A 27,591-nucleotide genomic window follows, 5' to 3' on the forward strand; every position below is an offset into this window, starting at 1 on the left:
AAAAGGAGACAGACACATCAAACAAAGAAGCTGAACAATGGACTGATCACCCCAGTCCAGACCTCAACAGCACTGAATGTGTTTGGATTACTTCAGAAAATGATCAACCAACTCTTAAGACTAAGCTTTGGAGGTGTGTCTGCAGATTTCTTTGGGAAACTAAGAGTGAGTCTCCTAAAAAGAATGGAAGCTGTAATAAAGGTCAAGGGTGGACACAGTAAATACTGACAAAAAACAATATAGTTAGTTGTTACAACATCTGTTAAATATACATAAGAAGCATTACTCACCACTGCCCACTAAAGGCGTTATTAACAAAGCATCACATAAACAAACATTGCTCTCCGCCACCCTCTAAGGGCTTTAGTTCAAATGTTTTCTGTTTTCTTTTATTTGCATACATTTGCCTCAGTAGAACTCATAAAAAAGAAGAACTGTGGAAAACTATTGAGGTCAGCTTAAACAAATGTGCTCATCTCAATTATTTGTTATCAAGCGATTATAAAACAGTTTAGGCCTAGTGACAATATCTTCACAAACCATAATAAGAGGTGTATCAGGAAAGTAACATACCAATACTTTTCTCCCACACAGGTTTGGGTGGACGCTGGAACTCAGATCTTCTTTTCCTATGCCATCTGTCTGGGTTGTCTGACCGCTCTTGGAAGCTACAACAGCTACAATAACAACTGCTACAGGTGAGATTTGCCTTCAGTGAACAGTAATAGTATAGGATTGCTGGAGACGAGGGTGTGATTAATCCCATTTGCTGTTCACTGATGGTGCTCAAAATTGAGGCCCACACAGTGGCACCAGATGGTGTACAATGAATTCTGAGTTAGGTTTCATTAAACCTTTTCCCAGATTTGAAATTCAGTTATAATTTACAGATAATTGGTCAGTCATGCTTATGTGGAGTAGCTGATGCAGTAACTGATCAACTAGTTAAGTCTTAATTTGTGCAGTCGTTCCAAGTCATGCTCTCAGGATGTATGGCATCCTGCCAGCCACACGGAGCAAAGCTCCTTTGTCCTACTGTGGGGAGGTCCTTTATATTCAGCCATTGTTTAGTAGGCACAACTTCTACAGCCAAAAACAACAATATGCTAATAACTATCAATGTGTCACAGAGGTAGAACAAGTACAGAGAAAGTTTGGGTACTGTGTCAAACTCTTTGGCCCAATCCCATTTCTTATTTTTACCCCTACACCTTGTTTGCGAGGGTCACCTTGTGCCTTGGAACTGAGTTACAAGGGGTAGTGGTTGAAATCTTCCTTATGAAATGGGACCCTCAAATAAGACGAACATTACTTCATTAACAGGCTACTAGCGGTGCTCTGTAGGTGACCCTGCCAGTCTGCAGTGATAGCAGAGGAGGGTAAAGTTCAGCAACCACAGTGCTGGGCTTTAGTTAGATTCAATTCTTCAGTGATATGAAGCTGAAGTCAGGTATTCATCAGCTTCTCATTCGAATTTTCCTGTTCCACCTCAAATGGAGCAGCAGTTGCACTCTGGAGCTTAAGACTTCAGTACTGCTGGACTATTTAAGGTGGAACGGAAAATTTAGTTAGCTACCGAGACATTATTAGTGATTTTAGAGACTATTAGTGATTTTTTATGCCTGTTATGAAATAAAAGACCATAACACTTTGAAACATCATTAAACTAAGATACTACAATGGTTAGCATATTTTAATGGGGAAAATGCTCACATTTGTGAGTGTCTTTCGTTGCTTATGCAGCCATCTTGCCAGTTTCTCTTTTTTTCTCATAACACTCTGTTTAGAGTGTGCTTCTGAAAAACCTCTGCATGTAGCCCAAACACTTGCCCTACCCCTCTATCTCAACAAGAATCGGGACACCCTACCCCTAGGCCTGAACGTGCAAAACGGAGGGGTAAGGGCGTAATTGTAGGGATGAAGGGTGAAATAGGATTGGGCCGTACTCTCTTAGAAGTGTGGAATAGGCCTGTCCCAATTATTACATAATCACCTGATTGCAATAGCTAATGCCAGCTTTTGCATATGTGCCTGCAGAACAAGTGTTTTTTGCTCATATTTTCAGTCTAGATAAAATGCGTAAGCTTTGGTTGAGTCTACACAGGATTCTGTCTAAAGCCCTATTTGGACAGGATTAGTTTTACATGGGGAGGTGGGGTAATGTAATTATTACCTGTGTTTCTCACTGATTTTAGTCTCGTCCGAAAGCATCATGTCAGTCATTTTTACGGACTGTGCACTCCTGTGTCAGTAAGCATATCCTGTGGAAAGGGAGTTTCTTAAGTATGGTGGGTCGAAGAGGCACTTTCTTGTGTTCTCTGACGAAGCTAAAGCTGGTCCACCTTAAATAGTGCGGCAGCCAGACTGTAACTACAGCACCATTTAAGGTGGAATGGGAAAATTCAAAAAAGAAGCTGGCAAATAAGAAGCCAACTTTATCCTCGTTGTTCTCTGTGGCTGAAATCAAGCCGATGTGTAATGTTCTCCTGTCCAAATAGGGCTTAAGTCTAAAAACTTGAGATACAGTGCAGTATATCATTTCCTGTTAGCATGGTCTAGTGTAAAGACAGCTAGGAAGCTTTATAGCTAATCAGCTGATTAAGCTGCTTTAGTTGCATAAAGAGAACAAAAAAGACAATTAAATCCTAAATTATTTACAGGACAATTAGCCGTCAGCTAAAATTTCATGATCGTGACAGGACTAGTAAAACGGTACAAGTCAAAACAATACCTACATTTAAACATTTTACTGCTATAGTATATAAAAATAAATGATTTAACAGTAGAATGAGAAGTTTTCTGTTTTTAGTTTTTTTGGTGTGATGCAGTGATTAATGCAGAGATAAACTGACATAACTGTGGGCAGTGGATATTTTGATTTTAAAAAATGTGCTCGAACTTGACTGATCAGTAACAGAGCAATAAAAAAACCTCATGGACTTCAAGATTTAGTGAGTAATTATAAGAATACAGCTTCAGTAAACCCTGAGTGAAGTACAAAACTTCCAAAATAAGACTTAAAGGGCCCATGTCCTGCATTTTAATTGCATTTAATTTGTCTCCATGAGGTCCACTTATGAAGTTTGTGTGGTTTTGAATCCCAAAATAGTTGTAATTTGTTTTTACATTACCGTTTTCTAATCTGTCTTTATCCCTTATAATCATACAGGCTGTTTTCGTTACTGCATCGAAGACTGACATATGCAAATGAGTTCTGTTCTGATTGGCTGTCCTGTGTGTATAACAGGAAGAATAAATATAAAAATTCCTATCTACAGACGTATGTACAAATAGAACAATACAGCAATCTGGAATAATATCTTTAAATGAGCTGTGTTTGCAGCTTAGCGTCTATATGTAGACTGTATGGAGTGGTGAGTGGTAGGTTTTGAAGCTTTAACAAGGTTTACATGCTAGATTAAACTCTTTTCCTCCAAAAAAATGTGGGAAATTTGGGCCCTTTGAATATAGTCACAAAGTATAATAATTTTAAAATATTTTATAATCATAATGCAGATTGTTGTAGGAATAATGCTAACAGTGTCACATCAGTTGTAGAACTAGGCAATAATCTGCCAGTCTTCAGTGTTCTTCTGGTCCCACTGAGCTGTCTGTGCTCGTTACAGGGACTGCATCATGCTGTGCTGTTTGAACAGCGGCACAAGCTTCGTGGCAGGCTTCGCAATCTTCTCCGTCTTGGGCTTCATGGCGTATGAACAGAATGTGCCGATTGAGGCTGTGGCAGAGTCGGGTGAGTGTGACTGCGCGTGGGTGTCTGTAACTGTGTGTGTGTTCGTCTGTAGATCGTTTCACTGAAATCATAAAGTGCTGTGTGATAGAAGCCATGCTGTGAACTGTATGCATGTGCAAAAAAACACTTTCTCATTGTATGACTTATTCAGCACGAGTCATCATTACTTATTTACCACTCTTGTGCACAACTGAATCAGTGCGTTTTAGAGGACGACTATACATCTGGCTTTTCAACAGTTATTTATTGATGGCTGTTCCAGGTCTATATATATATTGCATAATATTTGTGAGACTTACTGTTCCTCACATTACACAAAAAGAATACGAAATGTAAGTTTTAGTGACGGACCGAGAAGAAATTCCTGGCCGTAACCAAAATAACTTTATTTGCTATTTTATTTATCGTCGCTGTCCAAAGAAAACAGGTATCTCCAAAATAGTAACTTTACAGGAGAGGGCAAAAATGTTCTTTACTTACAATTATATGTTAATGGAAAGATATTTTATTCTGTGCAATTTTAGAGCATTTCTATTGGTCCAATCATCATGAAATTTTCACACAATGTAAAGGAGAACTGCGAGCTCAAATGATGCAGAAAAGTAAAAATCGCAAAAAATGGAGATACGTTTTTCATTGAACAGCGACATTATGCTTTTAAATAAATATACTAAACATAAAAACTGCAAGGTAATAAAGACAATATACTTTTATTATTAATAAAATCTGCCCGCAATAGAACAAAATAAAAAAATAAAATCAGTTTACGTAAAAAGAAATTACTAAAATGATTATACTATGTAGGCCACACAGTATGTGCACAAAATCCAATGTCTTCGACAACAGAGAGCGGGTGAACATCCAAAGCAATGAATCCTGCATATTTTGGCTGTTTTTAAACACCTCAGTGTCACTGCTGGACTGAGAATAGTCCACCAACCAAAAATATCCAGTCAAAAGCGTCCTGTGGGCAGCGTCCTGTGACCACTGATGAAGAACTAGAGAATGACCAACACAAACTGTGCAGCAGCAGATGAGCTATCATCTCTGACTTTACATCTACAAGGTGGACTGACAAGGTAGGAGTGTCTAATAGAGTGGACAGTGAGTGGACACAGTGTTTAAAAACTCCAGCAGCACCGCTGTGTCTGATCCACTCGTACCAGCACAACACACACTAACACACCACCACCACGTCAGTGTTACTGCAGTGCTGAGAATGACCCACCACCCAAATAGTACCTGCTCTGTGAGGGTCCATGGGGGTCCTGACCACTGAAGAACAGGGTAAAAGGGGGCTAACAAAGTATGCAGAGAAACAGATGGACTACAGTCTGTAATTGTAGAACTACAAAGTGCACCTATATAGTAAGTGGAGCTGATAAAATGGACAATGAGCGTAGAAACAAGTCATAATGTTATGCATGATCGGTGTAATCCCTGTGTCATGATATGTATCGCATGGCCAGGTTCTTGCCTATACACAGCCCTAGTTATTATAAAAGAGTAACAGGCCACTTTTAATTCATGCTGATAACAATAACTGTATTGAACAACCAGGTAAAGTGAAACATGTAAGCAAATAAAATCTGTAACAAAAAGAAACAGTGTACAATATATCAGTATAAAAACACTAAATATTCAAAGAATCTACAACAAATAATGCTAGATGCATGCTTAATGTAAATGTCCAAATGTTCATATTTAAAACGCTTACATACTTCTGACGCAGCTTGGCTTGCTTGACTGACCCAAAGGTAATGGTGAAGCTATAATTCACCATTCATTCATTCATAATTTAAAAGTAGAGTGATTTATAGTATAAACTTTTTTGTTACATTTCTTGGAGTACTCTTTATATCCTGTAGTAACACATAGCAATCAAATGCTCTGACAATAAAAATGAAAAACAATCATTATCTGTCCACAAGGCGGTAAAATCCATTTCCTATAATTTCACTGACTGGATGGCCTACCTGCCTGTCTGTCTACCTACCTCATGATTTGCCCACAAGCGCACACTCTGCACGTGTACACATTGTGCAGAGAAAAGTAGCGAGGTAGTTTCACAAGAATGGCAGTGAATGTTACAAAGAAAGTAAAGAAAGCCAGAAGTTGAAAAGGCCTCAAACAAAAAGAGGTTGAATAAAGCAAGAGGTCAAACCAGAGTGAACATCGGTGTGCTTTTCCAACAGTTGCAAAACCTGAGAGAGTTATAAGGCCTGGAAAGCAAGGCCAAGGTTACTGATTTTCTGTTGGACAGGCAATTATCTGGTTTGTTTTGTTTATGGGGGAATTTATTTTCCTGAATTATGTGGCCAATGCAGCTGGCTACTTATGTAGCTACATGGACAAGCCATGTCGGTGCTAATGACCCAACATCAGCCTGGAGGGGCCTCCAAGAGATCTCCAACTACAATGCAGATTTGAATGCACCAAGAACAACCTGCTGTCTCTTTCTGCCAGCCCCCTGCCCTTCTCCCACACTCTGGCTCTTTTACCTGTGCCGCCTGCTCATCTCGCCATCAAGGTGCAGGATGTTAACAGCCTTTTCAGCAGACAGAAGGTGAGAAGTTCCTGGGCCAGACGGAGTCTCTCCGTCCACCCTAAAGCACTGCTGTGACCAACTAGCACCGATTTTCACCAGTATCTTCAACAAATCACTGGAAGTTTGTTCTGTTCCCACATGCTTTAAAACCTCCACTGTCAATTCAGCCCCCAGAAAGCGAACATTACTAGACTTAATGACTATAGGCCAGTAGCCTTGACCTCTGTAGCCATGAAGGTCTTTGAACGCCTGGTCCTAAAACACCTGAAGGCCATTACAAATCCTCTGCTGGATCCCGTGCACTTTGCCTACAGAGCAAACAGGTCTGTTGATGATGCGGCCAATTCGGCCTTGCACTTCGTACTCTGGCATCTCGACAGTCCTGGAACCTACGCTAGGGTTCTGTGTGTGGACTTCAGCTCAGCATACTGCCAGTAGGTCATGGACGTCCTGCCAAATAGGAGACAGCATGTGAGACGAGAAAAACACGTTAGACCCCCCGGACCCTCAGTACTGTTGTGAACTCAAGTTCCCGGGCACCACCAAGCGGGAAAGGAACACGGTCTCTGTCACCAAGAAAGCTCAGCAGAGAATGTTCCTCCTGAGACGGCTGAAGATATTCAACCTGCTGCAGAGCCTGATGATCCAGTTCTACACAGTGATCATCGTGTTCATCCTTACATCATCTATAACCATCTGATTTGGATCCTTCACCTCAAATAAACGAGCCAAACTCCAGCACATAATCAGCACAGCGGAGGAGGTCATGGGATATCTGTGTAGATATTATTATCAGCATTTCTTCATGGCCCTTTATTCTGTATTTTATATTCTTATTTTGTTTGTTTTTTATTGTATTTGTCTCTTAGTTGGGTAGTATGGTGGCGCAGTGGGTAGTGCTGGGTTCAATTCCCGACCAGGGTCCTTTCTGTGTGGAGTTTGCATGTTCTCCCTATGTCTGCATGGGTTTCCTACGGGTGCTCAGTCCAAAGACATGCAGTCAGGCCAATTGGACACACTAAATTGCCCCTAGCTGTGAACGTGTGGGTATGTGTCTGTCTGCCCTGTGATGGACTGATGACTTGTCCAGGGTGTTTCCTGCCTTCTGCCCATTGACTGCTGGGATAGGCTCCAGCTTGCCCCGTGACCCACAAGGATAAGTGGCTTAGAAAGTGTGTTTGTGTGTGTGTCTTAGTTAAAACAGTCTTGTTAATAGTCTGTGTGCTTGTCTGGTCTGGTTAGTTATTAGTACGTTACATGTCATACACGCATGACTCACCAAGACATTGTATGTGTAACATACAATACATAACATAACATGGTGAAATGAAGTAAATAAAGTAGCACAAAGCTGAAATCAGCTTCTTGTTTTAGTTTTCTTGTTCCACCTTATGGTGCAGCAGGTACAAGCTGTAAGTCTAAGTTAGCTGACTATGTTTACCTTGTGCATGATCTGTGTGTATATGTTTGACGATTTCTACATTATAGTTTTGAGCAAGCATAGTGTATATATTATGCTAGATGAAATTGACTTTGAACAGCTTCAGCACTTTCTGAATTTTTCAGTTGGATTTTTTCAAAAACGAGCTAAAATTTCCTGGTTTCTACTGAATCATCTTCTCCAGCTTTAATCACCACTTTATGCTCCTTTTCCATTGGGTTCAAAATGTAGTTGGTTATTTTGCATGTCAGTCAAATGGCCCTTTGCTGCAGGTGGTTCTTAGCCACATTAGGCTAAGAAACCAAGTTAGGCAGAACTGGACATTGTAAACAGAACACAGGACAAGGGGTTATGTGTTCTTTTTTAGAGTACTAGATATCCTGCAGTACATACTCAGTGCTGCGAGAAGAAACAGCACAATCTCTGGGAGGTACTGCTGCTATTGATTCAACCCTTGAGTTCTCAGCATTCTCACTGCCTGGCATGGTTCCAAGGCTGGCATTTGTTGCATGTTGATCACAGAATCATTTCCCCCACTGTTCAAAAGACTTCTTAGCCTTGCTTGCACAACTGGGCACAGATTGGTGACAGAAATCAGTCCTTATTTGCAGAAACAACAGGCTCTGAGAAGATGAAAGAAGACCATCTCTGAGGGGTTCCCTGTAGATGTTAGATCCATTGCAGTGACACTTCTTCTTAGCTAAACACATTCTGGCTTGTTCACTTGACTAGCATACTGGGAGTAAATAAGAGTACCAAAACTTCAAGATCTTGGCAAATTTCCTAAATTGTCTCTCATGCACATGATCATAGTTTTCATGTTGTGAAGTATATTTTGTAAAAAACCACTAACCCAGGGGTCAGCAACGTGTGGCTCTTTTACTGCTCTATTGCGGCTCCACAGCAGAATTTTAGGTAAACATAAAATAACCTTTTTTGCAGTAAAATAAAGCTCTGCTGATCGTTCAAACACAGTTTTAACACTAAATAATCTTAAACGCTGGAGTTAATGTATTACTGCTAATTCACCCTTTAACCCTGAAAGTTGGTGCGCAGACTGCTTGTCACCATAGCAACACAGATAACAGTCTCGCCTAGCTAGTAGCTAACAAAAAGGCAAAGAGAGAGATTTAGGATGAACATCGAAACTTTGGAGACGGATGAATTTTGCATTTGTAATCACTCCAGCTGGTTCCCTGATATGTTTCATCTGCAACGAAAAACTGTCGAACACTAAAAAGTCGCGAAGCTGTCAGCTTTTTGTTTGCCAGCTTTTTGTTGTACTTTCTCCTGTTCCACCTTAAATGGTGCAGCAGGAACGGGTAAATTCGAACAGGAAGCTGGTGAACGAGAAACTGACTTCAGCCAAACATTCAGAGACATTGAAGAAGTAGAATATGTTCTACTTTTGTGGAAAGGTTTCCTGTCGGAGATGTGAGAAAAGCGGCCATAGCTGAACTAAAGCTTAAAGCAGAGCAAAGTAAGTCTGCATTTTTGTTTATATTATATTCTTTAGTCTATACTAGGACATTAGCACATACTGAGACATATTTACAGCCAAGATGGTAAAATGCACATAAAATGTTGTGGCTCCCAAGGCGGTTTAATTTTTGTTGAAAGGGCAAAATGCTCTTCTTAACATCTGGGTTGCGACCCCTGACCTAAACAAACCAAATTTCTTTGACATATTGCTGTTTTATAGTATGTTCTTAAACAGTCCACAAACCTGTCAGCATTATTTTTATTTATTCACTTGTCCATACACATAACTTGCACCAAATAAAATGGGATACCTTTATTACCTGCTGGTAATAAAGCATTTGATATCTGTTGCACGTTAAGCTGACCATAACTATTGGATTTTTGTCAGTTGCATTCTGCAAGCGCTTGCCCACTCTTCGCACTGTAATGAGTATTTCATAGCGAGATAAAGTTGCAAGATTGAAAAAAGTTTGTGAATTTCACATTTAAAAGTTATTTAAGAGTTTTCTTTGAAAAATTGAATAGCTGGAAAATGGGAGGCTCATGTCTTTTCCAGTTCCTCTTTGTTTCCTGCAAATGTCTTTTTGTTGTAGCCTGGTTGTAAAAATCATCTACCCTTACATGTCGTTCAGAAACAATGCTCTTTGCTTGGCTCAGAGTCAAACAGCCTTTTCCAGTCAAAGTAGGTGGTTTTTGGCTGTGTTAAGCGACAAAACGCACCAGACTCTCTGATGATAGGCAGAAGTCTGGCTTGCAGATGACCTGCTGGGAAGTGTGTGGTATCACCATTTTGCACCATACTGTGTCTCTGTACATAATTGTTTTCTTGTTTTTAATTTTTCATGATAATTACACATTCCATGTTTATTTCAGGACCTGGTCTTGCCTTCATTGCATATCCTAAGGCTGTAACCATGATGCCCTGGGCTCCTCTGTGGGCCTGTCTCTTCTTTATGATGCTCATCTTCCTTGGGCTGGACAGTCAGGTGATGAAATATGTATATGTAGCATTAGATGACAGTCATCTGACATATAAATAATACTTTTTTTGTGTGTGTATATATATATCACAGCAATCATGACAGATGGGCATTGGCAAGATATGATACATAGCACAACTTGATGTCATATGAAAGGAATGAGCATGACGTTGTATCTCATACATTTAATACATCACATACAAGATTGTATCTCATATATTAAATGTACACACAACTGCATTCACTGCATACCCTAACCTCGCAACATGCATGCCACCTAGTGGTGTAAGGCCTTCATCAATGGTTTCTTTAAGTACTGCATCTACTTTTTTTAATGGGAGACAATGATAAGACCACTGGAAGGTGCTTAACCATCTTCCACATCGTAAATAACATCTGTATGCAAATGAAGCTTATTGTATGCAATATTTGGCAACTGTAGCTTTGTAAGATGCAACACAGACATGTATCCGGAGCAGAATTCAGATCATATACCACTTAGATTTGATATCAGAGGTTTGACCAAAGTAACAATAAGATTCTTGCGATATGAGGTAAGTTTCTATGTACTTGTTCTGCACTTAGGTACTGTGAAATTTCAGACAATATTCTTTTCATAACTAAATAAGTGCAGTAAGTAGCTGTTTAGTAGGGGAGTGTGAAATGCTCTGTTCTAGAGATACTTTCTGAGTCAGAATTGTTCACAGTGGTGGTGATAGGAACCAGACGCCTGAAGGGTTTAAGTTATGTTATTACATGAAATGATTATAATTATGCTGCCTGATGCCTCTGACATTGTTTCATGATAGCTTACAAAGTTTTGGTGTGGAGAGATAAATACAACACTCCAAAAAGTGGTATCGTGTCAAGTAAAATTATCTTAAAAATAGTCAATAAATCTAAAATTTCTCCTGTTGAGATTGTTGCAAGCAAAAGTTACAAGATTTTGCAAGATTATATACCTCATTTCTAGACATTTTTACTTGTTTTAAATGATTTTATTAAGTAAAATTATCTCACTGTATTGGCAGATAATTTTGGTGGTTTTAAGAAAAGTGCTTGAAACCAGCAACATTATCTGCAAGTATAGTGAGATCGTTTTACTCAATAAAAGTACTTCAAATGAGAAAATAATGTCTAGAAATTAGCTAGATATAATAAGTGCACAATCATCTCAAAATGGGAAATATTAGATATATCGACTAGATTTAATATCATTTCACTTCACAAGCTACGATTTTTTGCAGTGAATGTGTTGGAAGGCAAAATACTCCCCAAAGAAAACTTGTTTTTTCACTTTTATTGCTATTTTCCATCATAATTATTATATTGCTGTTGTCAGAAGAAAATGTCTATATTTGTGTTGTAATTATGGTGACCCCTGGTTCCTATCACCACCACTGTAAAGAAATATGAGTCTCTACAATCAACCATTTCACACCAAACCACTCTGAATGAGTTTGTGTGACATCTTAACTTGAATTATCCATTGAAATAGTGATTGTTGAAATCGGGGAAATAATGTCATACCAACTCAAGGTAACAAAAAAAGTTAAAGAAGTTTTAATACAGGTATGAAGCATAATAATGCAAAGTTAGAGAAATAGCTAAGGACATCATCTTTCTGACTTAAGCATTATACATTATTATTTGATAAATACTCATCCATCCTTCTTTCTCTCTGTAGTTTGTGTGTGTGGAAAGTCTTGTGACTGCAGTGGTGGACATGTACCCCAAAACCTTCAGAGTGGGCTACCGTCGAGAGCTGCTCATCTTAGGGATGTCTGTGGCCTCTTATTTTTTGGGTCTAACCATGTTGACAGAGGTAATTTTCTGTTACACTGCAAAAATGATGTCTTAACAAGGAAAATCATAGTTTTATTAAGAAAAATATCTCAACATACTGGTAAATAATTTTTGCTTATTTTTAGAAATATGCTTGAAACTAGCAGAATTATCTGCCAGTATAGTGAGATCATTTGACTTAATGTACTTAAACATCTAGAAATAGGTGAAATAATCTAATACTATTCCTACAACCATCTCAAAATGAGAAATATTAAATACTTAGACTGAGTTTAAGATGATTTCACTTGCTAAAATATAATTTTTTTTGCAGCGTATTTAATATGGTCTGTTACAGGCATTAAATAACAGCATGATTGTAATTATTTTTCCTTGATCTTAAGTTTATATTGCATTAATCAAAATGTGAGTTTGGGCAAATACATATAAAGAGAAGATTGAAACACGTCATCACTGCAAGAATTATATCTAAGCAATGTTTTAAGTAATTTATCTAAAGAAATCATCCTATTCATTTTCTTTTGAAAAAATAATGCAGATAATTTTGTTGCCTCCAAGAATTATTTGGAACAACTTAAATAATCTGCCAAAGGAACAAAACACTTTTTTTACATAAAATGACTTACAACAAGTACAAATGTCAAGAAGTATATTAAATAATCTTACATTATTACGATAGTCTCATAATAAGAAATATTAGACAATTAAGCTAGATTTAAGATATTTTCACTTGCTTACATATCATTTTTGCAGCAGTTCTAACTTCTGACTGGTGCTATATCACCTGTAGAGGGCAGCAGTGAGTAATGTTTGTTTATTTGAGCCTGAGCTGTGCGTCCTTATCTGCTAAGGATGGACAGCTCGGAAGTTAGTTAATTAGTGAATTTGGTGACTGTAGGACTGTACTTGCATGCAGTGAGCAGAAAAATACAATAAAGTTGTTAATTGCAATTGTTTATATGGCAGTTAATCATCAGCTAAACTCTCACGATTGTGACAGGCCTACTTACCTTAACATTTACATCCTAGAATGGCACATTATTGTGCTACAGAATAGTTTTCTACAGTTACTGTGGCCTTATTTACGTATACCTGTGATGCTCCAGCTCTTCTGCAACCTGTTTTTATTTCAGTCTAGCTCTGCCACACATAACACAGCTCATGAAATAATCATTAAGTCCTTTGAGACAAATCAGGTGTGTCACTTTTGGAGAAAAATGCCGCTGTCAAGGGCAGGAGAGACAAGAGAGGGGTTCAGAATAGTTTGTCTTTACAGGGTACATTCTTGCTTGAAGATGTATTTGATGCAAAATACAAATCCATAAAAACCACGTCATTCACTAGCGGCACCATGCTGAAAAGAGGTTTAAAATATCCATATATCAGCCCAAGTTCACTTATAGGAATGTGCGTATGACTATGAAGAGCAGTTTGGGAATTTGTGGTCTGTAATTAAGAATAGTCAGCTGCCATTCTTTTCTGAGGAATAGCTGTAGCTGTATTGTTACTTAGGGTGAGCTTTTAAGGCTTGGTAGAGTGTAAAAATAGGCTTGAATTCAGCAATACAGTAGCAGGAGCTTTCAGTCTGAATAATGTGCAGTCAGGTGAACACTTCCACTGTAAAGCAGGCCATGAATAAATCTCAAGTGGCTCCAGCTATAAGAGGGATGGTACTTTGAAAAGAGTCTAGGGCAGAATCTGAGAAATGCTGTTGCTACAGTGAGGCAACATGTTTGTTTTGTCAGTTTAACCCTCCGTTGCACTCACTGTGACAGCAATGTTTAAAAAATGTTTGATTCACTTTTCTTGCTTAAAATTGACAAGATTAATGAAAACAGGAAGAGGTTTAAAAACCTACACACATACAAATCACTACTTTCCGTATGGGTGTTATTTGTATTTCTTGTAACATTAGTGCTTTTCAGAGCAAATAAACACTTGTTGCCCAAATCAATTGCTTTTTAAATAGAATTTTATGTGTAAAAGGTGCATAAAACTTTTGAGTAACTTCTGTATACATTGTTGCTTCTAGGAAACATATATGTTTAAGCAATGCAAATCATTTACATAAAACAGAATGTTAAAAAGAAAATAACTTCACACTCCAGCAGATGGATAGATCAAATTAAAAACATTAGAATTTTTCTGAAGGAATACTACCTGGTACAGAAACATGTCATCGACAAGCCACATTATGCCAAAAAGACGTTTAAAAATTATCCCCCAGGACCCACTTTTGACCAAGTAGAAACTTTTTACTTTTCCTTTTATTACTAAGCATCACATTGGGATTAAATTATCACAATATATTCATTATCATGCAATTGTAAAGTAAGGAAATTGAATTTGTTGCCCTGAGGCAACATCCTGCAATAAAGGGTTAAGATACAGATCTTTAATATACTGCCAAAACCCTTAGAAATAAGTGTAGTTTTAGTGTACTTAAAAGTCCTTATGAAAGTACTTGAAAGATATATGTACCCAGTATCCCACTTTTAAGAAGTTAGACAGCTGTTTAATTTGAAGAGACACTTTAGTGCTGCTGGCACTCAGAAGTTCTAACCAAGCTATGATTTGTTGTGAGGTTTTTTCAATCAATAATGTAGTACCACAAGAGCAGTAAGTGCATGATGTGCAGAGTTTGATTTGAACTACTTTACTTGACTGAGTACTGTTTCTCTCCTCTATTAGGGTGGGATGTATGTGTTCCAGCTGTTTGACTCTTACGCTGCCAGTGGTATGTGTTTGCTGTTTGTGGCCATCTTTGAGTCCATCTGCATCGGGTGGGTCTACGGTAAGGCATTCTTCAGCTCTACCTGGTCATCCATATTTCATAGTAAAGTCACACATCACTGACCACTCTGCGTGTTTGGAAAAAGGCAGCGCCTTATGTATTCAACCTTGTGATAAATTATTGAAAATATCAGGACAGTGGAGTCACATTTGCCATGAGATGGCATATTTTTGTTGCTGCTATGCCACCTGCTGGAAAGAGGCTAGTATTGCAGGTTTCAGCAGAATTGACACAAGATCAGAGTGAAAGGAGAAACATTTTAAATTACAGTTTCTCATTATTAAGATACATTTATTTAAATGTGAGTTTGTCACTGAGTATGTACTGTGAAATTGAATGGTTTATTCATTAGAGGCTTATCTGATTATAAATATTTGCTATCATTTTCAGGCAGCGACAAGTTTTATTTGAACATTGAGGACATGATTGGTTACAAGCCCATATTCTTCATCAAGTGGTGTTGGAAGATCCTTACCCCTGGCATCTGTTCTGTGAGTCTGAACCTAAGTAGCACATGATTATGTTCTTTTAGGGATGCACTGATATGGGAATCGTGGGCCAGTGCCTGATATCCAGCATGCCAATGCCAATACAGATACTTAATCACTTATATAATGTAGACATTGAGACTGGATCTGTCTGGATTAGCACTATGGCATTAATATTTATTTCTGTTGGATCACAAACACAGTAATATAAATAAAATGTAGATGTTTTATCATAGTAGTCCAACATTACCTAAACATTCTACTCTTCCAGATTTCAATAAATATGTCAGTTATCAGTTTGAAATGTCAGTCAAATCTAAACGTCTGTCCTATAGAGAGAAAGACTCCAATATCATCATGCATCCCACGGAATTTTGTTTGAAATGTATATGTATTTGAAGTGCACAATATAGACAAAATACTATATTGCTAGATATTGTGATTATGATATGCATTGCAATATATTAAGACACCTTAATGTTACAAGGTTAAAGATTGGATTGTTTGTTTTGACATTATATTTTGATAAAATTATTGTTGGATAACCTGAATGCCTTGAACCATCAAAACACCCATAGAGACTCATCTAGAGCTCCAGAGTTCGTCAAGGATCCTCACAGCACACAGTGAAAAAGCCTGTTTGCAAATTACTGTGTTTTGCCATTATCAGTATTGTACAACAAACAATATATTGTTAATTGTTAATGCAATTAACAAATAATAACAATTAACAAAACAATTAACACAGTCCTGCTGTGAATATGAACCTTATATGGCTTATGTGAACGTCAAGAGAAACTGAGCTCTTACTCTATAATTTGGTAGAAATGTAACTTAGTCTTTGTAAAAACTATTCAAAGTGATAAACCACAGCAAGAGCCACTATACACTTGTGTGTGCTCCTTTGTTCTAATGGTAATTCGTTTTTTGCTCCATGTTTTATATCATTTAATGAACACCTCCTGCTTTAAATGGCTCATCTTCCCATCATAAAGTAGTTTAATTATGTCTCATCCTTTGAGGAGACTAGAGTATTGCTATTGTTTTATTTCCTGCATTCTATTGAATAACTAGACACATAAAACTAAATAAAATCTTCAAACACTGCTCCTCTTTAATGTGAATGGAATTTTGATTCATTTGATAGGCAACTTATATGATTATGATGATTATTGTTTTGCAAAACTGAACCACAAAACACTGAAAACTTTAGGTCTGACCAACTGCTTGGAGTTAAGACAGAAAGACAGAAGGTGTATCAATGCTAGGAACTCAGTACATTAACTAATAGACTACCCTGAGCAACACCATTCCCATCAAAGGACTGACCACAGCACCTCCTTAAGCCCAGTTTAACTTAGGACTGCATCTCACCCTTATGATTTTATGTCCATTATTGAGCTTAACTCATATTTATTTTTCTTAGAACTTCTAAAAATGTCGTGATTTATTAATTTAGGTTGTTTTATTCTGATGTATATCAGTGTTAAATGGTCTTATGGTCTCTAGGAAATTGTGATGAATGTGTTGGTGAGCTGATAGGGGTGTGTGGGGGCCCCAAGACAGTGTTAGCCTAGGGGCCCCAGAATGGCTTAATACGGCTGTGCCAGTGATGTGATTGTAATCGTGTAAAGTTCTTGTGTGGTATAGTTTGATAAGTATTTCTTCTCCCTCCTTTAGGGTATATTCCTCTTCTTCTTGATCAAGTATAAGCCTCTGAAATATAACAACGTCTACACCTATCCGGACTGGGGCTATGGGATTGGGTGGACGATGGCCTTGTCCTCAATGGTCTGCATTCCTCTGGGCATTATAGTCCAGATCTGGAAAACGGAAGGAACCTTCATGGAGGTACATTTTCTGACTGCAAGCTCACATTTTCTCTCATGTACTTTGCTTTTGTAAAGGCTGTGTAGCTTCAGAAATAGCAACAGGCATACAAGACATTCTTTAAACAAATAGTTTCCCCAAAAAGGGAAGTAAAATTAATAACTGACCGAGTATTAAATAAGGATGGACGCTGGAGGCCGGAGATATCTAGCAGCATGCAAATAAGATGATGGTAACAGTGTAAGCAAATAGGCACAATGTAACATGCACAAGTACTGATTATTTGCTGAATTTAAGATATTTAAAAAAATAATAAAAGAAACTGTGGTCTGTGCTAAAGTTATGGCACATTTTATTTTTCCCAATATGTTAAACTACAGTACAAATTTTGAACTAAAATTTGCACTAAAAGTGAATTCTCAGAGGATGTTTCAGTTAATTAATGTGTTAATTTGACCAGTGGTGTTCAAACTGTTGCATACAACTGTATCTGTTTTTGATTAATATTGGCTACACCATCAAAGAAGAGGTTCTTCTTGGTCGGTTCAGTTTAGTCAGTGAATAGAACTAGGGCAGTTTGAATGCATAAATGGTTCTTTGCATGGTTAAATGGTTCTTCTCTATGATGAAAACTTCTAGTATATGGTTTATTTAAGCACCATTTAAAATAGTTCTGTATTGCACCACAAAGAGTTCAGTTTTGTTGAAGTCAGGGTGTTGAAATTCAATACTTTTGTTACCGACAGAATTACATCAATACTACACAGTACTGAAAAATTCCATGATAGTCAAAACCAGATTTCAGTACCTAAGTTGTCAGCCTCATCAGCATCTAGATCAACATCTAGACCACTGAGTAAATGTCTAAATTACATCCTGAATGCATGTTAGAAATGTCAGCGATTCCTGATTAGGCTTCCATTTCAATACTGTACAATACTACACTACAGTACAGGCTCCCAAAAAGTCACTCGGCCATTCACAGCATAAGAGGAGGAAGTGATAGCAAAGAGTGTTAGCCTCAGTGAGCTTATTGGCTCACCATACAACATTTTTAAAGATATTTAAACATAGCATACATAAAGTCTGTGAGTAATTGCTTTGTTTGGCTGTAAAATTTGAAGTGCCTCTTTGTTGTTGTTAGCCTTGTAGCTGTTAGCATGCTAACAAGCTAGTTACCAGAGTAAAATAATGGGTTTATATTAGCAGTCCTGAATAACAGATGGAGTAGATTTTGACCAAAAGGTCAGGAAATTAAATGCTGTGGTTTTGAAACATTAATCATTGCATTTTGCATGGAAATTATGATTTTTGGGTGATTTCTGCTGCTAAACTTGTTTTTGTGCAGTTCCTCACCCTCTGAAGGCTCATCAAACACCCTTCACTTTAGCTAATAAAGAAATTAAACAGCCCTGAGGATGGCGTCAGGAGTTCCACCAAAGGGTAGCAGCGAGGGCAAGAGGACAAAGTCCTGTTAAAAATGCGACTGAAACAGAAAGCTGCCCATTTTCAGTTTTGTCATTTAAAAGAAGGTATCAGAAAATAGTATTCAGGCGTTGGTATCGAGGTATTGGCATCAATATTGAAACATTTCGAGCAGCACTCAGCCCTAACAGTGATCTGACAGCACTTCTCAGTTTAGGGTATTGAGTTCAGACAGGTGTCTGACAGGACAAAATTCTTAGCTAAACTACTCTGAGAAAATTACTTCATGTGGAACCATGACAAGCCAGAGATGAAGGTTTCTGCAGCACAGCAGGGTTGGAAATGTATTCTGAGTGCAGGGCAGAGTTGATACCGTATTGCGTGTGTAAGTGTAAGGGAGGCTTTGCCCTGGTCTGACCCCATTGTGCCATGTCTTATTGACTGAGCGACCTTCAAAAACCATGAAGCTGCTTGGTTGTAGGTGTTGTTTACTCTGCTTGTCTTGAGCAGGACTCTAGCCAGTTATGCTTCACCAGGAATTAGCATTTCAAAACAGTGGATTTTATTGAACATAACACAGTTGTGTCCACACAGTGTGCCAAAGTTATTGATAGACATTTCAGCCAAATTTGATATGCAGATTTCAAAATAAGGCATTATGCAAACAGTATTCGATAAACAATAACTCTCACAATTGACAGAAAAGCTTCACAAAAGAAATTTTAATGCTTCAGGCTGTTGCACATCATATGCAGCAAGGATACCATTCAGCATTTTACTATTATTGTACTATATTAAACCCAGATCGCAAATCTATAGTAGGTGACACATGGCTTGAAATGTACACATATGAAGGCAGCCAGCTTAAAGTCTTTAAGATAAACAGACAAATGCCAAGTGTGTGTTTTCACCTCAGCTTACATTACTAGACACCTACCTCATCATTGAGGCCTCTGAAGTCATGCGTCATTCTGTAGTTGGCGATGTTTCCATAATAGCAGTTCTAGGTCTAAGCACATAGGAGAAAACATCTCGAGTGTGGAACCGTTTTGTTAAACACAGGGCACAGTCAGTGGCGATTTCTGAAATCCCATTCATTTTTGCCACGAAGGAATCCAGCTTAGACTCAGAGTTTCTAATATAAGTGTGACGCCAACTGTAGAATGACACCACTTCAGTGGTCCATTTCACCTCGTATCTTTTAGCTCAGAAACAGCAAATTTGTGAAGTTATTTGGCTGATACCAAACCCAGTACATTCACATAATGTTGACAGTTTGATCAGAGTCAGAATAAATCTATGCAAGTAGAGTTTAGAATGAACTTCAGTTTCTTGTTTATCAGAGCTTTTTTGTGGCACTTCTTATGCAGCGTAGCTGTGCTGCTGCGCAACACTTCTCATTCGGTAGCCTGTCATGTTTGACTGACCAGAGAAGAAGTTCTGAACTAATACCAGAGCTGGTTTATGAGGAGTCTGGCCACTTCTATTTGCCCCGTTATATCAAAATATGACTGCAAAACAGTAAAAGGCACCTGCGAGTGAGCCCTCAATGAATGGGAGTAAATGGAGCTCAACGGCTAAAAACTAAAAGTTAACATAGTTTCTAATCACTTGTCCAAAACTTTCCTTTAATTTTAGAAAGTACAAGGATGTATTTCACTAAAAAATCCAAGAAAACCTACCTATATATTTCCTTTTTTCTACAGCAAACAGGTTTTGGGCAGCAAGACGCTAACATTACTGCTACTGAGTTCTGATTGGTTGGCAAGCAGAGCAGCTCATTAAGGATGTTATGGATGTCCATTAGGCACTGTTTTAAACTCCCTTAACTCGAGTTCAAAAGTGCTTAAAAATATCAAATAATATATAATATTAATAATATGCTCAAATGCTCCATCTTAACCCATTCATTTTGGACTAGCTCGGGAGCGCCCTCTAGTGTTCGATAGGATGTAATACTGACGTTCTCTGTGGGATTTGTTCCTGATTCCAGAGAATCAAGAAGCTCACCACTCCCAGCTCTGATCTGAGGATGAGAGGGCAGCTCGGTGCCAAGAGTCCATATGCTATCAACGACGCTGATGCCAAAATGAGGGCGGACGGCAAGATCTCCACCATCACAGAGAAGGAGACACATTTCTAAACCAGTACCTACCAAGACACAGTCACAACCACCAAGAAAGAAAAGAACTTAAAGCTTGCCTTTATTTTTGGAGAGAGAAAATTATTGTCACATTCTTAGTCTTGCCCTTTTTGCACAAACGATTAACACATCCATCACAAGTTAACATTATTATTAAAATGTTTTGTATCAGATTATATCAAAATCTAGACTGTTAAAAGGTGATCTTGTAATTTGTTGCTATTTGTGACACTAGTTATTACTGTACTTAGAGTGAAGCCAAGGTGAAATGTGCTGTAAAATGTTTCTACATTTTGTCTCTTGGCATTATTCTGTAGGGAACGTTTCTAATGTGTAGAAGAACCATTTTGGACCATTCCAAATTTTGCAGGTATGTTTGTAGAGGATTCTTAGAGGTGAAGGGTCATCAGACCTTAACGTTAACCCTGGCTGTGGTGTATTTCTCTGTCCTTTTGGCTGACATTGCCTCGCAGGACGAGCATGACATGACAAACCCATTCTCCGTGGTGTTGTCTTATATGACACAGATTTGCTGCCATTTCACAGTGATTAAACTGAGTTTAATCGAACCTGACAGACTGAACACAATTCTTCACTTTTGCTATTTTATCTTGGCTGGTTGTCCAGATAGCCATCTTGACTCACTCTTTAGGTCAGTAAATGTCTTGTCCTTTTACTGTTATACTGTAGTGGTGACTTCACACTGTCAGTGTTACAAGGGCAGTTCGCTGATAAGCTTGAGGCCCAAGGGTGGTTGTTGCTGAAGAAGTGCAAAGAAAGGTCAGCAAACATTCAGAATATGGATGCTATGTAGATTTAATTGATTTGTCATTGCTGGAACCATGTTAAGTGAAAATGGGCCTTAAGATAGCCGACGACTGAAGGTAAGTATGTTGTAATTGAGATCCATTAGAAAGGGTTTAAGCCTCCCATACTTTGTTGTACTGCCTAACACACTAGCAGCTATTATACAAAAGCAGTACCAGCAGTTTTGAGATATTCGAAGGGGAGATTTTGTTGTTGATGCCTAAGTAGTAGGATTTAGACTGGAAACATAGGAAATAGATTTCTAATTAAATAACGGTAGGTGTAGATAGTGTATTGACATCATTAAGCCAAGAGTAAACCAAGTGTTGATTAAGGAGAAGTGAAGAGAGAGTTCTGTCGAGATTCTCGGGATGGGACCCAGCTATTTCAACACTGTAGAAGTACTTTTATCCAGTTATCTTGAATCCACTGTGAACCCTGTGCACATGCATGTGATTTTTGGTATGGTCTGTTTTTATCATGACATTGTCGAAAGTGTTTCTCGGAAGACTTTTGATATGTCGTTCAACATTGTGTTCATATTAAGATTTAGAGACATAATGCAAATATGTGCTGTTTACACAGATTTTGGTATTCACAGGACATAAGAATGATCTGCTTACTCATTTTTAAAAATAAAAGTTAAAAAGAAACTCTTCTGTTTCAGCCCTTCAGTGATCTTAACGTTAGGAATTTTTCTCTAGACTATTCCGAATTATTCTATATTACGCTGCAGTGTTGCAGTACAGTTGTGTTTTAAGTTCTAAGCTTAATCATTCATGCTAGTCCACAACTCACAGAACACTTGATTACAAACGCCTGTACACCTGCACAGTTGTGTAGTTATCTAGTTCATCCAATCCTTTGGCAGCAATGCAGTGCATAAAATCAAAAGCTTTATGTTCTGGTCTTCTTGGTCAAAAAACCAAGCCTGAATCTCAGTTTATGAAAAATAATCACACTATTGTGATATTAAGTTGGAAAACAATCACAAATAGATATTTTCCTCATATTGTTCAGCCCTAGTGGTGATCAGAAAAGCATTAACAAAAGCTTTGAACCTTGAGGTGGATGGGCTACAATAGCAGCAACTACGTCATGTTCCATTTTGTCAGCCAAGAAGAGGAATCTGAAGGTACAGTGGGCACAGGCTCACCAAAACTGGACAGTAGAAGAGTCTTGATTTCTGTTGTGTACACAGATGGTAGGCTCAGAATTTGGTGTAAACAGCATGAAACCTGCCTCTTTGTCAACAGTTTTGCCTGGTGGATTTGGTGTAATGGTCGGGAGAATGTTTTCTTGGCACACATTGGAACCATTAAAAACAATCAAGAATTGTTCGAGTGGCATGGCCTGAGTTTTGTTGCAGCTGACAAATTTAATGTCAACATAGACCAGAACTGTTAAATCCATGCCATGAAGAATTTAGTACACCATATTAGAACAGTGTTTCTAATACAGTGGCCAGTAAGTGTATATTAAAAACATCCAAACAAATCTCAGATACGGTGTTCATAAATATGCTTTACATGAAAAGTCAAGGTACAAAATGTCAACATGTTAAACTTTTTGGGGACCAGGTTTCTGTCAAAAGGATGTGTCTGGTGCAGCTGGAAAAGCAGACTCTTTGCATCAACAGATGAGGCAGTTCAATGACCTGTCCTTTCATTGCAGAGCTGACCATGACATATCCCTTCCAAGACACATGTGACTTCTTTTGAGTATTTGGCCTCAAAGTTTGCTCCTCATTTTCTTTATCAGAGCAGTATCATCACTCTTCACATCCAGAGGTCCTGTGTTCAATTACTGGCCTTGTGTCTGAACCAAGTGGACTCAGTGAGAGGTCTAAGAAGTTCTCATATTTGCTCCATGAGAGCAGCATTAGAATTTTTGGGCACTAGATGCAATAATCAGATTACTGTTGCTGTTCAATGAATCTTATTAACATATTTGTGTGGATGCCGAAGAATGAATGACTTTTGAGGAATTGAGTCTCTGTAACTGTGTTTACATGCAAAGATTTTTGCCAATCCGATTGAACACATTCTGATTACAGATTAAGACTGAGGTGTTTATATGCACTCTACTCAACAATCTGATGAAAATCTCCATTTACATTCACACTACAAGTAATCCAATGATCCAAAATGACGTGCATGCATAGAGTAACAATGTAGATGTTGATGCAGTGAGAAGTGCTTGTGTTTTCAATCGCTTTAAAATGATGTCGGACTCAGGAAAACGTACTTCACCTGTACTGATTAAAGAAGGGCATCATGGCGTCATGTTCTGAGACACATAAGCTGGATGCCCGTCCCACCGCCGTCTTTTAAAGATCAGAACCTAAACTTCATCTCCTCTGCAGACCAGTTTCAGCTCACGCCATGTTGGACTTTACAAACTTTCGCTATAAAGCGACGCACATGCGCAGAACATACTTAAACTTTCCTATTAGGACTGTAATTGGATACAGACATTTACACAGATATTATTCTTCTATTTAATGGATTATTTACGGGATTACCCACCTCGTTCAATCGGATAGAAATTGTATTCTGAATGGCCTCAATCAGACTAGTCTATTCTGATTGATGTGTTTACATGGATGTATTCTATTCTGATTGAGCTATTAGTTGGATTAATGGATTATCAGGCTGCATGTTGTTTTCATTCTGACCAAGCAGGACCACACCTGACCAGTTCTTTTTAAGATAGAGACCAGTTGATTATAGAAGTGGAGTCAGGGGTGCTCTTGCTTGACTTGAATGAAAACCTGCAGCACATCAGCCTTTTGTGAATAAGATGAGCACCCTTGCCTAAGACCAAGTAGGGGAACTTAGGTAACAGTTATCTGTGTTAATACTGCTACCATTATATGTTGTAATGATGATAAGGCTCTCATTGTTCTGCTCCACTCCTGCATCACTGTGTTAAAAGTTTTCTGTTGTGGTCTTTGAAGATGAAACTGTTTCAGGACATTGAGGTTGCAGTTTTCAGTCAGAGGTTATAAGTGAACTGTGAAGCTGATATATGGTTCAACAGTACCTCCACAACTGGTCCTGGATTATCAACAAAATTAATGGTTCTAGGGCAAGGAGGCGCAACTCTGGTCCTGGAGTTTGGTTTCAACCCAAATCTATCAGAACTGATCCATTTCAGGAGTACCTTAACATTAGCACTGTCTGAGGTTGTTTAGTTTCCAGGACCAGAGATGGGCACCCCTGCTTTAGGGGATTACCACCTTCTGCCATGCACAATGACAACCAAGGAGCTTTTGTTAATACAGTTGATACATAAACCATGACCACAGAGTGAAAATGAAGCATTCCCCTGTAGTTGATCTCCCAGTGATGTAAATGTTTAGTATGATTGAAGAGTTCCTCTGGTTTTATGATTGTTCATATTTTTGTCATTCCTCAAGTCCAGGATGCTTGTCAACACTGTGAAGTGAGAGAATTGGCCTTAATCTGAAGCTGTAGTTACTTTAATTAGCTCAGCTTAAGTTCAGCTGCTCCTTTGTTTGGTGGTGCATTTCAAGGTAAACTATGCGAAAAATGATCTTTCAGAATACATTTGGTACATGGTTGTAAGAGTTAAAGCAGAGATTGTAAAAATGTAAAAAAGATCTCAAAAGTTATGAATATATCTTGGAACATTAAAAAGTGGGTAACACATTACTGTAGGGTGCTATTCATAAGAATACATGACATCTACATAAGCTTGTAATGACAACTGACATAACACCTACATAACTCTTTATAAATGCTTATTCCAATAGGTGTCATCTGTCATAAAGGCTACTTTAGCTAACTTTGATCAAAATTGGCAAACGTAACCTTTATAGTGAATGACGCCTATTGGAATAAGTATTTATAAACATTTATGTAGGGTTATGTCAGTTGTCATGACAAGTTTATGGGGGTGTCATGTAGCCTTACGAACAGCACCCTACAGTAAAGTGTTACCAAAAAGTGGAAAACATATGACCATCAGGACCTGGCCCAGTGGTCGGCAACATGAGGCCCCGGAGGCTCTTGTTTTGGCTCCTTTATATAATTATACTCCTCCTTTGCAGTAAAATAAAGCTCTGCTAATCATTTTAATACAGTTTTAACAATAAATGGTCTTAAACACTGGAGTTAATGTATAACTGCTAAGTCACCCTTTAACCCTGAAGATCAGCGTGCAGATTGCAGGTCACCATAGCAATGCAGACAACATCCTAGCCAGTAGCTAACGAAAAGACAAAGATTAAAGACCAACGTTGATTATTTGGATACAAATGGACTTTATTATTATTATTATTGTTATTATTATTATTATTATTATTATTATATTTATTAACATTTATGAGCACTCAAGTTGCATATGATACAACATAATAAGAGTGATGGAAAGTGTTAGTGTGACATAATTCATCACAACAAATGACAAGCTTCTGTAGACATCTAGTAAGCTGTGGCCCCTACATATTTCAAGGACAACAACCATGTTGGATACCTGGATCTACAGAAAACTGAAGATGGAAATATTTACCTTACAATACATAAAATAATGATCCAAAACAGACTTCTACAGGTGACATTCTCAGTTTTCTCATGTTGAGTATTGCCCTTAGTTTGTCTTGAAGGCACATTGTTAGATAGCTAGTCAAATGATCCGACAGCTGTAATTAAAACAAAAGGAACATGCAAACACTCATTCTTCCTTTGCATCTTTTTGCATTGTTTTCCAGAAACTAAAGTATCTGTTATCCAGGTACTTCAGTTTGTAGGGGCATGTTTAAGTCCAAAAGGCATTGCTTTGAAATGATAGAAAGGTATAGCAAGTTTTAAGATAGGAAACTACAAAACACTGGAAAATTTGGTCACGATTTACTGTAAGGCAGCATTTATAAGGCTACATAACACCTATACAAGCCCTTTATGACAACTGACAAAGTTACATAAACATTTATAACATGTATAACATATACAAAGCCAGCTGTGGACAAAATGTTAATATTTATTGCAACAAATTACATCACATTATGACACAATATGCATATGCTTTGTCATTTCACCCAAAAAAGTGTCATGACAACCAAATGTCAGAAAAATCAGTGTTGTCAGCTTGACATTAACGTTGACAAAGGCAGCATTTATGACAGACAATGCTAATTGGAGTAAGCTTTAACAAGTGTACATCTAGGTTTATGTCAGTTGTGATGACGAGCTTCTATAGGTGTTATGATCACTGATCTACAGTTCTGCGTCACTACAGAAGTCTTTTTTTTTCGGCTAGGACTATTTGCATTTACAAAAACAGTGTTTTATGTGTATGTTTGAGTCAGTGGCAGATTTTCTCATATCCTGATTGCTTTTATGTGCACTTCAGGCCTTTGGTTTTTTTCCAGCATGTGACGTGTGAAGTCAAGCTGTGATCGTCTCCTGCCTGGAGTCAGGCGCATGGTTCATCAGCTTACTCAGATTCAAACGTGGATAGGCACCGCTTCAGGATAGATCTGATATTGGTACCCTGTGTAACTCAAAGACGACTGCAACCAAAAGCCTTTGCCCAATGTGTTGCCTAAAGATGACAACAACCTAGATTTTATTTTGGATATTTTTAGCTGAATGTCAAGGGTTGTCAGGGTTTTTATTTATTTTTTTAACCTCTTACCAAGCCAAAGTTTTATTACACACTTTTATAACACTTTACTCGAAGCGTGTCTATATAACACATTCATAACATCTCACATAAACCTTTCATAACATTTTCATGAATATTTACTCAACATTTATAAAGTATACATGTTTTACATGATGTTCATATGGTCTACTGGGTCATTTTACTGAGATACATTTTTCAAAATAAAAGTCCTCATTGCGCTTGCAGTGCAATTTAAAGATCTACATAACATTAAGCATTTACATTTCAGTCTGGTTAGCGTCCATCACTTTTGAGGTAAAAGCAAAACAAAGTGCAAAATACAAATGCTTAGGAAGAAACACATAATTCAAAAGAATCTGACAGTATAGATGTCAAAGCACTGACCAAAGCGGTAGAGCAAAGATATTTTTATTTTGGCTGTCCAGAAATGAGGCATTTCAGTGA

General features: G+C 38.0%; 1 protein-coding gene across 1 annotated transcript in view; it reads left to right on the top strand.

The window, feature by feature from the left end:
* The window catches only part of slc6a11b (solute carrier family 6 member 11b), a 44,015-nt gene extending 21,866 nt beyond the window's left edge, over positions 1–22,149 (top strand). The window contains exons 7-14 of the mRNA XM_036559528.1: positions 595–698; positions 3,627–3,751; positions 10,096–10,208; positions 11,890–12,027; positions 14,700–14,802; positions 15,193–15,293; positions 16,971–17,141; positions 20,539–22,149. Of these exons, the coding sequence (XP_036415421.1) occupies positions 595–698; positions 3,627–3,751; positions 10,096–10,208; positions 11,890–12,027; positions 14,700–14,802; positions 15,193–15,293; positions 16,971–17,141; positions 20,539–20,688 (1,005 nt within the window). The 3' untranslated portion in view covers positions 20,689–22,149. The remainder of the gene's footprint in view (positions 1–594; positions 699–3,626; positions 3,752–10,095; positions 10,209–11,889; positions 12,028–14,699; positions 14,803–15,192; positions 15,294–16,970; positions 17,142–20,538) is intronic.
* The last annotated feature ends 5,442 nt before the right edge of the window (positions 22,150–27,591 follow it).

The sequence above is a fragment of the Colossoma macropomum genome, unplaced genomic scaffold (assembly GCF_904425465.1).
Source record: "Colossoma macropomum unplaced genomic scaffold, Colossoma_macropomum, whole genome shotgun sequence".
NCBI classification, from domain to species: Eukaryota; Metazoa; Chordata; class Actinopteri; order Characiformes; family Serrasalmidae; genus Colossoma; species Colossoma macropomum.